Source organism: Motacilla alba, chromosome 7, assembly GCF_015832195.1.
Source record: "Motacilla alba alba isolate MOTALB_02 chromosome 7, Motacilla_alba_V1.0_pri, whole genome shotgun sequence".
Taxonomy (NCBI): Eukaryota; Metazoa; Chordata; class Aves; order Passeriformes; family Motacillidae; genus Motacilla; species Motacilla alba.
Genome location: NC_052022.1, coordinates 26,402,933 through 26,419,316, shown reverse-complemented (window position 1 = coordinate 26,419,316; position 16,384 = coordinate 26,402,933). Strand labels below are relative to the sequence as shown.

The window sequence follows — 16,384 nt, the reverse complement described above, 5'->3', positions numbered from 1 at the left end:
GCACATTTTGTTGCCTTGCCAAATGCTCATCTAATACTGTGATGAGATTTAGAAAGCTTACCTCACAAAAGGCTACTCCATGAGATTATTTAAGTGTTTACGCACTTCATAACTTCATTCAGCCTTTTTAAGATTTTGTCCTTTTTTTTCCTATTTATCATGCCTTGAGACTTAAAGTAAGAAACCCTTCTACTAAAATTGTGATGGTTAGGCTGCCACATGTTCTGTGTGCAGTTTCAGTTTTATTTCAAGGCCTCTAATGAGGTCAGGTTGACAGAGGTGTAATATTTTTAGCTCAATTGATAGCAGGTGTAAAAAAATTATAGGCTTTCAAAAACACAGATCCTTTTTCAGGTGTGTTTTTGTTGAGTAACTTTAAGAAAACCAATAGAAAAGTTAGGTGATTTTTTTTTCAGGAGGAAAGTTTTTTTCTCTCCCTACTGAAGTCTCATGAATGTACATTTGATCCACAAAATTTTTTAATAGTTACAAAAAGACCAAATCCCTCACAATAGCCATGGCAAGGCAATGTAGTTGAAAGAAACTTGGAAACTGTTGGTGTTGTGAATTGAGAAAGTAGTTCAGCTGTGAAACTTCTCTGAAAATCTAATTACATTCCCAATTACTCCTGAAATGGCATTAATTGTTCCAACAAATATCATAATCTGACAACAGTTAATAAAAATTTTCATTTCTGTCATTCTGTCCTTCTGGAAATAATTTAAGTCAGGTTCCTTCATTCTTTCTTTCAAAGTCAGGTGTCTGAGTGAATGTGTTCTACTTCAAGAATGAAAATAAGAAAATAGTGTTTTGAGTTTCTTCTACTCTGCTGTTCTTAACTCCTACTTTGTATAAAAATCACAAGCACCTTTTGTTTCAGACCCTAACTTTTTATCCCTGCTGTAGGGCATTTAGTTAGCAGTCATGACTTTTCAGGATTTGTGTGCCTCTTGAATTCAGTTTGTCAGTAGTTTGAATTCTCTGCTACTGGAAATATTTAGGAATTTTTTTTAGGATTACATTTTTTGACATAGCAATTTAGGAATTATTGAAGTGTGGGTGCAGTGTACTGTGCTGCTAATTTTACTGCCTGCTCAAGTCAGAACGGTCCAAAATTGTGAACGAAAAAGACAACTGACCCAACTCCTTTCTAGAGGATTTTGAGAAAGTTCATGAAAATCAACATTCAAAATGTGTCAAACTTTTGGTTAAAAAAACCGAACCAAAAGGAAAGACAGATCACAATACTTGATTAAGGTTTTTTCCTGAATTTGTAGGACTTGAGGACATTTTCAACCAAAAAGTATACTGAAGAACTTTTGATTTGGGCCCTTTAGTACACTGGAGAATCACATGCATTTTAATGGGTTTGCTTGGCATTCTACAAAGCTGTGGGTTTCTGAATGCTAAGGTATTGCCACTGTAGCACACATGATCTTAGTGAGTTTTAATTTCAAAAATGAACAACAGTGCTGCTGTTCTGACAAATACCTCCCCAAATTATGTATATAACTTTTTAAACATCATAGTAGTTTTATTATTTTTTTTCCGGTATGGATGTCTTTACATTCTGGCAAATCTTATAGTACATGAATAAAATATTGTGCAATGGATAATTCATTTTTGGGTTTGTGAAACAAACTATAAAATACAAATTGAAGCAAAGCGGCTTTTCCAGGATTGTGTTACAAAACAAAATGTTGTTTTCCTTGGTGAATTTTGTGCCAGCTGTGTCAAGCTACTTGCAAAGGGAAAAAGTTAAAGAAGGATTCAAAGAGTGAGTGAAGCCTTTAGATTAATGGCATTTAGCAGCTGTTTTTTAACTCTGTGAAAATCTGTAGTCATCAAGGGCTAAGTTCCTCTGTTTTCTCGTTCTTTTTTTGAGAACTGCTAAACTAGAATTTCTGGCAGCAGCTCTGTTCCTTCAGGATTTGTGGGAAGGACTGTGTGGAAACCAGAATTTAGTAATTAGAATATTTAGAATTTTTTTTTCACATTTCTAGCTTGAAGGAAACTTTTGTGTTTGTTGACTCTAAAGAGTCATGTAAAGATTTCTGAGCTCCAGGAGTTGGATTCCTGACAAGGTGACGAAAAGTGTTAGGAAATAAGTGTCTCTTCACAGAGACCAGGTAAACTCTGTTTAACATTTGGAAAATGGCATTCTCTTCTAGTTAAAAGAAGAAATTGTAGTGGATTTATTTCCTCTTTCCTTCCCTACTTAAACTTTACTGCAATTCTTGACTTATAGCAAAATTTTTTGTGGTTCTTGCTAGCTAAGCTTCTAATTGGTTTTTTATTTGTGCTTCTTTCTAACATGATTTTTGTGTGAAGAAAGAAATCCACACAATCTCTATAGAATAAGTTTGTTAGCTGTTCCTGACCCTCTGCTCACAAGCAGGAAATAGTTGGGGAGGATCAAGTCCTTGCTGTTGACTACATTTTTTTCAGAACAAATTTTTTGTTTGTGTGGTTTTTTCATAATGCAGGAAAAGTTCCTTTTTGTCTCTCTTTAACTGGAAGAGGAGTTTGCAAAAAGGTCATAGCCTACTCAGGTGATTTCAGGATGCTTCTGAGAACATTTTGAGTTAATTGCATGGTACTAAATCTGTGAACAGGAGTCAAAACAATGGGATCTTTTTATATTCTCAGCGTTGGTATAAGGAAGAAACTAGAATTGAGGCCAGAACTGAAACCAGATGGAAGAATAAATTGATTATTTTTTCCAACATTAAGGTTTTTTCCTCAGTGCACTTGGCTGATACTACATTTTTACTTGGCACTCTGAACCATCAAGGCCCCTGCTCCTTTCATTTTCCTGGGAACCCTGTGTCCCCAGTGTCTGACCAATTGATTGATACTGAGATCAACTGCATGCAGTTCACAATGCTGGGGGCTTGGGTTTTTTTGGTGTTGCTCTTACCACCTCACCAGGTGGAACATTTCATTTTTTGACTAGAATTACCATGATACGCTCAACCTAGAGGTAGCTTGACGTAAAAGCATCACAAGTCTGGGATTCTGTTGAAAGTTTTTTTACTTGTGAAAAATTGAAAGAGAGCATTTTTCTTGATGTGAACAATTTAGATTTGTCATCACCCATTTTTCCTATCTCATGAGTGTATGCCATACCTATAAGTTTCAAAACTGAAAACTCTGTGCCAACGTGTTACTGTGTGAGCACAGTAATTATCCTGTGGTTGGCACCTTGCCTCGTTGTGAGCATTCCTGGGTATTCAGATGAGTAGTCCAGAACTGGTAGCCTATTCCTGCGTGTCCATGCAGACCTCTGTGAAGGCAGTATTTTCAATAAAGTTTCTTGTTTTGAGGCTGATTGTTCCACCAATGTCACAATACCTCCTTCCTTTTCCACCCTCTAGCACCCTGGGCTAAGAAATCATCCTCAGTCAGGTACAGAATATTATTTTTCTTAGAAGTGAATCATGCTGTACTGAGCTATATTGAACTCTACTGAATCTACTTTGAGCTCTTCAAATAGTAGCATGAACCTAAGAATTTTTGTGGTAGGCAATCATATTTAAAGGTGAAGAATTCCCACATTTTGCTAATGGCTGCTGAAATATTAAAGAGTACTTGTGTTCTAGTTTTTAGCAAGCTCAGTTTGTCCTAAGAGTGTGTATATTGAATAACTGGATGCATGAACAGCCTTTAGTGCCTGAACTTGTGCTGATATACCTATATTGTAACTGAATATCAACCTGTATTAATTTACTAGACTGTTGATCCAAGGCTTTGCTTGGAACAGAATTAGCAGGGCTGCTTTCTCAGACTTCTTTGTGCTCTTCTCCAGTAGTTTTTTTCATCTCCAGGCAAGACTTTAGAAACTCTTTACAAGTTTGGCCACTATGAGACTGTTTCATTTTTGTTGACAGAAACAGAGTGACAAGCATTTCCTGAACAGAAGCTTTTGTAGTTCTTGTGCAAGTCTTTTTTAAGATGTTTGGTTTTTGGGTTTTTTTATGGCTAACCTAATGTTTCAGGAAAGCAGAACCAATATAATTCATGAGTTCTGCTGCTGTAGAGATTTGTGACTGTGACAAGAAGTCTCCATTATGATCTATGCTTAAAATGTCTTGTGTACATTAATTTTTCTGAGGTAGATTTTTTGCCAGACAAGCTTTGTGTCATTTTTTAGAATGTACACAGGAAATTAAAATGCTTTGGTGTCTGCCTATGTAGTCTTGTTACTTAAAGGAAAAATTAAAATAAAACCCCCTCACAAAAATAGACTTTGAAGACCAGATAGTGCTGGTCCTTCATTCGTTAGAGGAGTTGCTATCAATCATGGCACAGTAGGCCATAAAGTCCAGGAATTTTACGTGGGAATTCTACTGTGACTTAAGTGTGGTGTGCTGTTCTTTGAGTTGAACTAAATGTTTGCAGAAAGTATTACATTACCTGTACTACAGCACTGCTTAATGAGTACAGAATCTTCTAATATTCTGGTAGGGAGACTTTTCTAACAGGAGGGCAGATGCTAATGGTGAGACTGGGTAATCTCAATAAGCTGTGGTGTGCCGAAGGGAGCTCTAGGAAATTTCAGTAATGTGTTTTCTGAGAATGAAGTTTTTGTGCATATTTTGAAACACTGGGTTTTTAAACTGTTAATCTTCATTCTGAAGCAACTAAGTAGTAACATTTTAGTTTGGGATTTTATTCTTTATGGGGAAGTCTCCCTAAGTTTTGTCAACGTTTTATTCTGTCTTAATGCAATTAATACTTTGGTCTTAATTTTTAACATAGTGCGATCTTGCATTTGTGGAATAATTTTCCTTCTCTGTGTGTCATGTTATTGCAGGTGGCAATACATCAAATTTCCATTAAAATGTCATTTTAATGTGGTTACCATCCAACAATGAGTGATTTGACATTGTGGTCTAGCTCACTTTAGGAGGAATGTGAATGTATTTTAAAGACTTCAAAATGACTTAGATTTAAATGTTTACTGTTTCATTTTCACTTGTAAAGCTATGTCAAGCTAGAGGCAGACCATATCAAGGGAGATTTTGAGACTAGGTTATGTAGCTTTTCCTGCTAGCAATTGGATTTGAAACAAACTTCAGGATGTCTGCCTTAGTTCAAGCATCCATTTGAACACAATCACTATGGTTTTGTGTAAGTCCTTGATACTGAAGTGTAGCTGTGTTCTGTTTCAAGGGTCACTTTTGGGTAGAAATAGTAACTTTGTTTTGTAAATAAATCTGCATTGTTTTCTTATTGTCTCTGGTTCTTTAGGCTCACATCCCAAAGAGTGCTCTCGTTCCTGTGATACCTATTACCAAATCAACGGGGTCACGGTTCCGAAACAGTGTAGAAGGATTGAATCAAGAGATTGAGATAATAATTAAGGAGACAGGAGACAAAGAGGAACAACTTGTTGTATGTATCTGCCACCATGTTTGCTCTATATAATTATTTTTGTTTTGCTTTGAGATCATAAACTTTATTTTGCACTGTTTTTGAATTAAATTTGTCTGGAATTAATTTTATTTATATTTTTATTTATTATTTTCTTTAATAAGGTAAGTTGAAAAGTCTCTTGGAAAGCAAAAGGAATGAAAGAGTTAAAGCTTGAATCCGAACCTTTTCCTCTAAATAAGAATCTCAATAAAACAGGGAAAAGCAAAATGTCTATTTTGAGAGTTTTTGTAGTAACTCTTTTTTTTGCCCATGGTGAACTGTCCCCATCGTAGGTGAACCATAATTTGCCCATTTTTAATGTTCATTTTATTTGAATGATTTTTAAAGGTGAATTAATAATAAGATATCAGAAATACAGACTGTGAAGATGATTAAGGAGCCAGAATGTCTTTGATATGAAGAGAAGCTGAGAGAGATGGGAGTGTTCAGCCTTCAGGAGAGACAGCTCAGGGGATCTTTTCAATGTGCATAAACATCTCATGTGCAGAAATGGAGGGAGCTGGTCTCTTTTCAGTAGGGCCCAGTGATGGGGAAAGGAGCAGTGGGCATAAATTTAAAAATGTGAGGATGTGTAAAGCCCAGAGCAAGTTGCCCAGAGAAGTTGTGGAATCATTGTCTGTGGAGATATTAAAAACTTGACTGGATAGAGTCCTGGATACACTGTTCTACCTGAGTCTGCTTTAGCAGAGATGTTAAACTTGATAGTCTCAAGAGGTTTCTTCCAGCCTCAGGGATTCTGTGATGATGTGAAATCTTAGAAATTGTTGTCCTTAGTTTCTGAACCTGACATTTTAGTTTCTTTTGAAGTTGCATGTCACAAGTAAAATTTTCTTCCTCAAATGGTTTTATGAAACCCAAAAATACCCTCACCGTTACTGGATTTAAAGAAATTGCTCTCCAGGCAAGAGCAGCTGTCTGATACCTTTAATTTTAACAGCCTCAAGATATTCCAGACGGGCACCGTGCCCCGCCTCCGTTGGTGCAGCGCAGCAGCAGCACTCGCAGCATCGATACCCAAACACCCGGTGGAGCGGACAAGGGCAGCAACAACAGCAGCCGCTCCCAGTCGGTGTCTCCCACCTCCTTTCTTACCATCTGTAATGAAGGCAGTGAGGAAAGCCCGTGCTCTGCAGATGATCTGCTTGGTGATTCCAGAGATAAAGGTACTGTGTCACTTGAAAAGTTCAACAATGCTGAACTTACGCGATGTGCATAATTACATTGGTAAAAGAGAGGGTTTGTTCCCTGCATCTGTGGAGAAATGGTAGAATGTGGGCTTTTTTGTACATGATCAGGTTTTTCTGGGTTGCTCCAAGTGCTCCATATGTGTGTGCACATATTAATTAAAGCTGGATAGATGTGACTGAGGAATGTGCTTCCCAAAAAGCTTTTCTTTTAAATAATAGATTATTTGAGTATTTTAAGCAGGCTGAAGAAGCAAAAATGTACAGTATCAGGTCAAACACCATAGTAGTCCTGTTGCTTGTGTTGGGTATTTTTTATGATCTTGGCCAAAATCTGCAACCTTATAGCATTTCATACACATACCCATAGAAGTTTATGTGTTGAGGGTTTATTTAATTATTCTTTTTTTATCTGGAATCTTTTAAGAGATCCTAGGGGAATTTTATAATTAAACATAAACCTGTTCTGCTTTTTAAAGAATATGGTTTCTGCCCATTTCTTTTGGGTAGATGGTGACAGTACAGAACCATAGATCTAGGTTTGCAGTTAAAAACTGAAAATGTCCAGGAATGATCAGATGTTGCTGAGGAGCCTGAAAATGTTATAAAGAGAAACAGAAAGAAGGAAAGGAATTGAGATAAGAAGGCTTATTTGCAAATGAAGGCTTTGAAGGCAAATGAAAATATTGTTGGATTTCATAACATTGGTAATAAAGTGGCTTTAAATTTGAGGGGCATTTAAAGGTAGCTCTTGTGTTTTTTTATAGTGTGTCACATTTACATAATGAGAAACTCTGTTCCTGCAGAAAATGGGAATAATTCTCCCTTGCCAAAATACGCTACCTCGCCAAAACCCAACAACAGCTACATGTTCAAGCGTGAACCTCCTGAGGGCTGTGAAAAGGTGAAAGTCTTCGAGGAAAATTTGTAAGTTGATTTTTTTCTATATAAGAAATAACATCTGAGAATCAGATTAATTATTGCTTTATTGGTTTTGTGTCAGATAGAAGTTATTAGTCCAGTTGCTAAAGCCATGCTAACAACCTGATCTATTTTTTGGTGTGACTATATATTGGCATATCTGTATATATTTTACTGTTGGAATTTAATGTTGAAATCTTGAGTGATGGTTTTTAAAAACCAGCATAATTTGAGAGGAGTCTCTTACCTGGCAGACAGTGGGAGAAGAAGTCAAATAATCAAATAGGGGTAGAGGTAATAACAGGCTGTAACATCAGCTAATGTACGTCACAGCTTGACAGGCACATCCAGTAATTAGACTCTGAAGACCGTATTCTTTTCAGCTAAATGAATGTAGTTGTGAAACTTCTAGTGACAGAGGAGTGAACTTGACCCTGAGTATTTCATGCTTTGATTATTCTGGAAAAGCCAACTTCTGTGATTTGGGAATATTCTAGGAGGTTATGTTTTGTTATTATTTCAGAGTAGTTTTTATACCCTTATGTCACTTGTATATGAGAATCTTAACCTACAGTTAAAGTTCCATCTTGTCACATGGCGTATCCAAGGAGTATAGATTGGTTACAATTCTCTTATATTATCTCAAGAATGCTACCTAGTACAAATATTAAAAAGAAAATTAGCTTGCCTGACCTTTGCAAATGTATTTTGAGATGTCTCTGCAGGCTGTCCCATGGCAATGTAGGAAGGATTTACAGTAAATGAAGTTACCCATCTGTATTTTAGCGTGTGTAAACTATGTGGCTGACAGATTGTTCCTGTAGCAAGTGAATACTAACTTAGTCTATTGTAGTTTGACTTGTATTTGCATTATTTTTGGAAATCCTCTCTGCATAACTGTAGGACTGTTCTGCTGTAGAGTGAAACAGGCTTCTACAGAAGTTTCTACATAGCCATAGTCCTCAGACACTGCAGTCTGATGAAAAAACATCTTTTCACATCTGTTAGTTGAATTCCATGTGTATGTGGAATACACCAGTGTAACTATTTAAAGCTCAACCTTTGTTAAACATAATTTCTATTTGAAAATCCTATACAGGATTTTCATTTGGGAAAGAAAATTTACAAGTGGGGTTGAATTTTCTGGACACTGGGGAGAATCAGCTAGCATGGAAACGTACCCTGTCTTATAAGCAGGATTCAGGATTTCTTTTCAGAATAAAGTATCTCTACAAAAATATACTGGAAGATTGGCTTGCTTGGCTTAGTAAAACAAAGACAGAAGTGAACATGTCTCTTTGACAAACATAAGGAAGGGAGGAGAGGTTATAGGCTAAAGGACAATGCTGGCAACAACAAAAAGTGAATAAAAATTTCTGGTGGCTATTTTCAAGCAGTAAAGAGAGACTTTAAAGCAGATTTCTGTAGTTCTATCTTGAAGTAGACTTTGGCCACTGTAAGTATATTTACGTTGCAGCATTAGAACACAGAAGGCATTCCTAAGCTATCCATGATTTCCATTCCAGCTCTGTTTTTCTTAAAGCATGTCTTGGGCTGAGTTCTGTGCTGAGATGGCAAAACTGCAAGTCAGGATCTAAATTTGTGTTCCCACACTTCCTTCCCAGATTATAAGTACTTGCTCAGGAAAACTACATTTTACTCTCTGCGTCGAGTTTTTAAGAAAGATTTGGGTCATCTTCTGCGGAGAGTCAGGGCACACTCATGTGAACATGCAAAGAAGGCAAAAGTGTAGAAAAGAACCCCAAATGATTATGAACTCCTTTGAGATATGCAATATTAGGATCATTGCTATGCCAGCTTTCTTTCACAGGGCTTGCTGTATAAATAGTGTCTGTATGTGGGGCAGAACCGGTTGGGTTGTGAAAGTTCCTGGAGAACGTGATTGAAAGTACTTTCTCATATAATGAATGTGCTAATTCACAGATAGGGTTTGTGATCAAGCAGGAAGTTGGTTTGGAAACCAACTTAGGTTTGGAAACAGCCTGCCCTAAGAACATGCTCTTAGTTGCAGCACGTTTAAACGAGCGGTTTAAGCCATCTTGTCATTTGCTGTGTGCTGTGAGTGTCATTAAGGCATTATTGAGTAGCTGAAATACTTCAAATTGAAACCTCAACTTGTTTCGGATGATGGGTTCAGCAATACATCCCTGCCATTGGCAGAATTTGATTGTTGCTTAAAACTATTGTGTGTATTTTATTTCCAGGCCAAAGCCATTGCACGAAATTCCAGCCTTCTATTGCCCTGACAAGAACAAAGTGAATTTCATTCCGAAAAGTGGCTCTGCTTTCTGTCTTGTCAGCATCCTCAAGCCACTTCTTCCCACACAGGATCTCACACTTAAGGGCACTACACACAGCCTGACTGTCTCCTCCAGCATGACGCCTGGTTTGTTACAGCCCATTTCTATGGCCTCCTTGACTACAAACACAGATCAAGACAGGATCTCTCGTGGAACAAGTACAGTAATACCACAGACCTCTCTGCTCCAGCAGTCAGGATGTATTGAGGAAGCTGAAGAATAATTTACATTGTCTTGACATTTTTCTGGGCAACTACTGGGAAAAAAATGGAACTAGTTGACCGGACGTTTCTGATCACACACACGCATTGTTTTAACAATTTATGGCACTGCCATAATCAACCTGTTTGTATGATTGACAGTTTGGTAGCACATTGAGAAGTTCAGGAGGATGCAGCAGCTGATGTGCTGTTGTACTTTCTGCTTTTGAAGACTCTGGTTCTGTTTCTCTTCTGCTTTTTTTAAACACTGGTGAAAACAAAGACTATCATAATCCTTTCCCATTTAAAGGACCAGTTGTTGTGATGGTGTGTGTCCTCTGACTTTTTTTCCCCATTAAAACAAGTCTCAAGACCAGCCAGCTGATCCCATTTACCATTGTAATCTGCAGAGGGAGGGGCAATCAGATGGTTTTGCAAGATGTCTTTTGTATGAAAATCTGTATTTTGTAACAAAATTTTGCCTTTCTGGTTTGTAGCAGGTGGTGTTTCCTGGTGATGATCCCCCTACCCATTTTTTTTTTTTTTCCTTTGGTAGGGAAGGATTTTTTTATACTTGGCTGGCTTACAGCTGATGGGACCAAAGGATTGCTGAACTATTGCAGCAGTCTCAAATTATGTGACCTTGCTGAACAGCCTCAGACCTAAACAAAGCAAAACAAGTTAATGGTTTGAAACTTTTAAAACAGAAGAGTATGCAAAAACAGTGTTAGTATATTGTGTAATTTTTTTTTTGATATCAAAAATTTGTGCTTCTGGTAAGTCACATTCTTAAAATTCCTTCCTTCACAGAATTCCTACTAGTGTTGGTTTATTGGCTGGAAAATTGCATTTTAAAGCACTTGCCCTGCTATTGTTCTATTTGTCCATAGAATTTTTGTGCAGATGTAGGGTAAAAACATGTTATCCTCTTACTCAGTATTCTTTCTTCCAGAAAATACTTGGCTCTTACAGGCTTGCTTAGATCCTTATGAGTCAGCCTGAATCATTAATCACTCTTGGTAAAAATTTGCTCTGACGTGACTCATCACTGTATTATAGACCCTGGCCACATAGTACTGAAATACCTGTGCATGGTTTCCTCCCTTTTGTCATAGTGGTGTTTGTGTGTCCGTTGAAGGTGATGGTTTGTCAGGCATGATATCTGTTATGCAGAAGTTTACAGCAGCAGATATGTTCTCTCTTTTTGACTAGCAGTTTAGGCTGGCATGTAAAACAGAGGATTTTTTTTGATACTTGGTTTGTCCTGGTAACGTGGCAGTTAATGGTTGCTTTGAAATTACAATGAAAGGCAAAAATGGTGGGGGGAGGGAGGGCAACTGCAAACAGAAACTGTTCAGGAACTTCACTGAGGTTTCTCATGTGTTCCTGGAGTGCATTACTTGGGTTTGAGTTAATACAATTATAGATATGCAGAAAACTGCAATGACCTGAATACCAGTGTCATAGTCACTTATAAAACAAATTGATCTTGTACCTCTTTAACAGAGTTAGACTCAGTAATTTCAAAGTAAGTGTCATTGTGGACAGTCTCTGGGTCTGAATATTGGTCTGTTACACACAAGCAGGTCTCACTGGCTTGCATATACACAACTTCCATCGACGTAGTTTCCATGGATCAGTTGTATTCTCAGGTCTCCTCTTAATGGCAACTATTTAAAGATGATACTGCAAATATAACAGCCTTTAGTGCTTAATGTGATGAATTTGCTTGCAAACATTTTGATTTAGGGAAAAAAACTCCTGCATATGTGTGCAGATAATAATCATAATTTTGATGCATATTTGCTGTTCCTTTAAGTCCTGTATTAGTAACTATGATTGCAGTGTACTTCATTCAGCAAGTAAGTGTAAATCATGCTAGAATGTGCAAGTTCTCTATTTATAGTATTTTTTAACGTTATGCAAAAAAATCAGTAAATTAAAACCGTAACAGGAGGTTTGAAAGTATTTCACCTGTTAAATTAGCAGACAAGTATAATTTGGCTTACTATCTATCTTCCCATGAAAATGGACAGGATTGTTTTGAAGTAACAGGTTTGATTTGCACTGACATTGTCAGTCACCTGGCGTTGTTGAGGAACAGAGCTTTAAAATAAGCAGCTTTCTGCATCAAACTTGTGTAATTTTGCCAGCTGATAGTTCTTTTCTAGGCTTTGTGGATGTTAATTTGTTTCTTCTGAAACACCACAGTGCAATTTGAAGTCTAAAATTTACTGCTTTAGATAGGTTTGTTTAAACCGGTTGTGACTGAATCTAGATCATGTTCAGGTGAAGGAAGTGCTTTTAAGTCTGTTTTCTATTTCTGTAACAGTAGCATGTAAAGAACTTCATTGTTGCCAAAATGCCTAGTGCTTTATTAGGAGATCTTAACTGAATGGTTAAGAACCATTAAAAAGGGCTAAAGTTAACAAATAGCCTTTATTACAGCCTTGACACTTAAATGACTTCACCAAAATGCATTCTGATGTTTGTTTTCATCACATTGTGACTCTCCCAAACAGCAGTGGGCTTTCTTACCTTAGGACTTTCTTTTGCACCTGTTGTTGTAGGACTCGAGTATCTCTCTGGTAGTTCACCTTGTATGTTACTGGACAATGTACTGTACAAATTAGTGAGCTGCTCTGATGAAAACCAAATGTAAATGTGTGAAGGTTTTGCTTTTTATAAAAGAACTGCATTCAGGACAACATTCAGTCTTTTTTATATGCAGGACAACTCTACTATTGCTGTGGCAGCTCAAGTTTATTACCAATCCATACTAAAGACTCAGAGTTAAGAAAATATGACAGCTCTTGTTCTGAGACCAGCCTTGATGTGTGCAGACAAAAATGAGCCTTAAATTTTTATGTGCTGTCTTGTGCCATAGCATAGCTGTTAGCTGAAGTACTTAAATCAATTTGCAAACAGCTTTGAGAGTACGTGGACCTTTTTAAAAATTCTTTTATGTACTGAGTGGGATGTTCATTTTTGGAGGGAGCTGACCTGTACATTACACAAGCACAGTTTTACTGAAAGAGTTCAAATTCTTTTGGCTTACTTAAAATCCTAACTATGCATAGACCTAGTCAGTTCCTTGATTGCCTACTTAGTAGCTTAAGAAAAAGTAAAGGTCTGTTTTTATGCACAACTTGATGCGTTTGATAGTCTTGTTTTCTTGGTGTGCTACACTTCTAGCCACACTTAAAGGCTGGTGGTTGTGTTCACTGGCAGTTGATTTTGAGATGTACTAAATGCTGTTACTCCAGTTGTAAATTCTACTTAAATCACAAGGAAGGAGTTCATTGTAACAAAGTCCATGGTAGCAGTTGTGGTGATTAGAATTGTTTTTTAAAAAACTCAAGGCACAGGGGAAGAGGGCTCCCTTGGTAAAGTTTGACCTGCATCAGCTATGCTTTCCTTTCTTGGTGCCATAATCCTGTAGTGTTTGAGTACTTGGTAAAGTAACAGACAGTGCTTAAGTACATATATCTTGGAAAGAAATTCTTGGTTTCAAGTATGTATCCCAAGTGAGCAAAAAAAGGGAGTGAAAATTAAGTATTGCTTACTGTGGCAGTAAATGATTGCTGTGTTTGATTTACGTAAAGCAATAGCAGCTCTTATAAAGTATGTTTAGTCTCAGGGCTATTTTTTGATTTGTTCTAAAATACAATTTCCTGGAATTCAGCGTCTGAGACTGCTGAAAAACACTGAGGCTGAGTTTTTTGGGAAGAAGGAAACAAAGTCATATCCATTAACCTTTCCTCTGCCTCAGGCCAAACTTCTTGTTGCTTATTAAGAGAATTCAGTGGTACCACAGTAATTCCCTGCTGAAGTATTATCTCTTCTCTCTCCCTGCCATCTCTAAAATGCTGACTGATGTCTTCACAGAAATTCAGTGCCAGTGATGTCCATATTTCCTTGCTAAATGTTTCCTTGCTGAGTACTTGACAGCTCCTTCATCAAGCTGAGAGAGCAAAGGAGGAAACGTAGGAAGTCACCAGAGACTTGGAGTTACAGAGATCATTCCTGCAGCGTGACTTCTTGGGTATCTTGATTTCCATTTGACTTACTGTGTGCATGCACACAGGTCTGCTGCTTTAATTTGTGTGATTGGAGGCAGAGCTGGTATTTTTTAGAACCTTTTATTATTTTTTTCCTATGTACAGATCTGCAGAGCTGTTCTCTTCCAGAACTGATGCACACTTGCATGCATCTCCAGAGCAAAGCTTGTGTGTTGTTCTTACTTGTCCTCATGAAATTAATATAACCTGCAAGAAGGAAGTAAAAGCCCCCAAACAGTCGAGAACATCAGGACTGTGCTTTCTCCATGTAATTCCGTAGTTCCAGTGTATGCCCTTCATCAGATGACTTAGACCTGAGCCAGGCTGATGTATGTTAAACCAAAAATGTTTGTTCTTAGGAAAGGCAATAGAAGGTAAGCCCTTCATAACCTAGGGAGGTGAAAAGCACTGGGGAGCAATTGTGTTTACCGTGATCAAAGAGTTCTTTTAGAATTGTTTTTCTGAATATGGGTATACAGGAAAACAAAGTTACCAATCAGTGCAAGACGTACCTGTGTATTTTCTTGATGTGAGTTTGTGAGCATTTAGCATCTCTGAAAATCGGTTCTGCTCTTAACATTCTGTTTATACAAAGAATGACTTAGATGCATTGTTTGGAAACTGTTACTTTGCACATCAAGTGGGGGGAGAATGTTAACTATTCACAAATGTCCTGTGAAATTCCAGTCCTGTACCCCAGCTGAACTACAGTGGTCTCTTTCTGAATGCTCCAAACGGAAATGGAGTCCTGTTACTGCTTGCTTGGTTTCATTGCATGTCATCAGTAAATACTTAAGGTATGGTCTTTGTTTAATAGTTCTTCATTGGGATTTGTATTTGACTGCAGAGACTTCTGTAGTGTTGACAGGTCTATCTGAATAGCAGAAGAGGATTTGGCCTGATAACACTGCAAATTAACATTTATTACACAAACTTTTGGAACAACTCTCTTTGGAAAATCTGCTAAGCTAAAGAAAGAAAACAAACCCCATTATCCATCCCAATTGTCAATGTACTGATAGTTAAGAACATAGCTTGGCTTCATTCTAAATTATTTCTTATATTGAAATGTGCAATTTTTGAGGGTAGCAGTCAAGGGATGTTCAAAACTGCCATTAGATTTGCCTTTGTATGAAATTGGCTGACATGTTTTCCTCTGTTACACTGTGATAACTTGTGAAGATGTTCTTGCTTATGTTGTACTGATAGATTACTTGTTGCATGTAAAGCAATTTTTGTAAGCAAGAGGAATTCCAGGGATGTTCTGTAAAAAAGGGCCTATTCTGAGGTGATGTACACTGTTGTAAAACTGGAGCAGCTCAACTAATTTCAATGGAATTCTTGATTTACACTAGTCTTTTTGCTATGTGTAGTTATGCCAGTACAATTTTGCACAATGTTATTTGAATATTGCGTTCTGACTTGTGAACTGTTTCTACTGAAAACAGTGAAAATTTTACAAACTGCAATAGCGGAATGTTTTTGGCCTTTTTTTTTTTTTTTTTGTTTTTGCCTAAAATAAAAAGTTGTCACTTCAAGCTATGGGCTAATCTTGGATTTATTTTTAGTTGCAAGGGGTTTTTGTGTTCACACATTCTGGAGATTGGCCTGAGCATTTGCCCTGAGGGTAGTGGGTGTTTACTACAAATAAAATAAGCACTTTTTAAACCCTTTTGGAAAAAAATAATCAGAATGGAAATATTTGTTTAATTCCTACCCTCATTCTGCCAGTGCATCCTGGAGAACAGTCCGGAAAATTCTGCCTTTCCCTGTCTTCATCTTCAGTAAGTTTGGTCAGTTCCTGAGGGCGTTACAATTCCACCATTAGGGGAAGGTGCATAAAGTCCTGGATTTTGGAAGCAGGATTCAGCATGTATTCTCCTGGGAGTGAAGGTATGAGAACAGGACTGAGGAAAAGCCCTGGATTCCTGCTGGTAGGTTCATTCTGCTGTTCAGTAGAATGCAATTATTGAAGCCTACCTGAGGAGGCACTTAGGCTGATTGCTGAAATAATCTCGTGTTCTACATCTGTCTGTTTACTAAAAACAAGCATCTTTCTTCATGAGCAGAATTTGGAGCCAAAACTTCTTTAAACTAGAAGTTGTAAACTAGATAAATTATTTGGTTTGGGTTTTTTTGCTAGCTCTTACATTAAATTTGGTCTAATTTTTCTAAAAGGCTTGGAGCAATTCCCCTTCTGGAAAATCATTGTCAGCTATATTTCATTTCAGAATGGAGAGGTGGATTTCTTGGAATCT

General features: G+C 37.3%; 1 protein-coding gene across 1 annotated transcript in view; it reads left to right on the top strand.

Moving 5' to 3' along the window:
- The window catches only part of FAM117B (family with sequence similarity 117 member B), a 29,047-nt gene extending 13,380 nt beyond the window's left edge, over positions 1–15,667 (top strand). Inside the window, exons 5-8 of the mRNA XM_038142911.1 lie at positions 5,254–5,397; positions 6,377–6,602; positions 7,430–7,550; positions 9,770–15,667. Of these exons, the coding sequence (XP_037998839.1) occupies positions 5,254–5,397; positions 6,377–6,602; positions 7,430–7,550; positions 9,770–10,088 (810 nt within the window). The 3' untranslated portion in view covers positions 10,089–15,667. The remainder of the gene's footprint in view (positions 1–5,253; positions 5,398–6,376; positions 6,603–7,429; positions 7,551–9,769) is intronic.
- Positions 15,668–16,384: the final 717 nt, after the last annotated feature.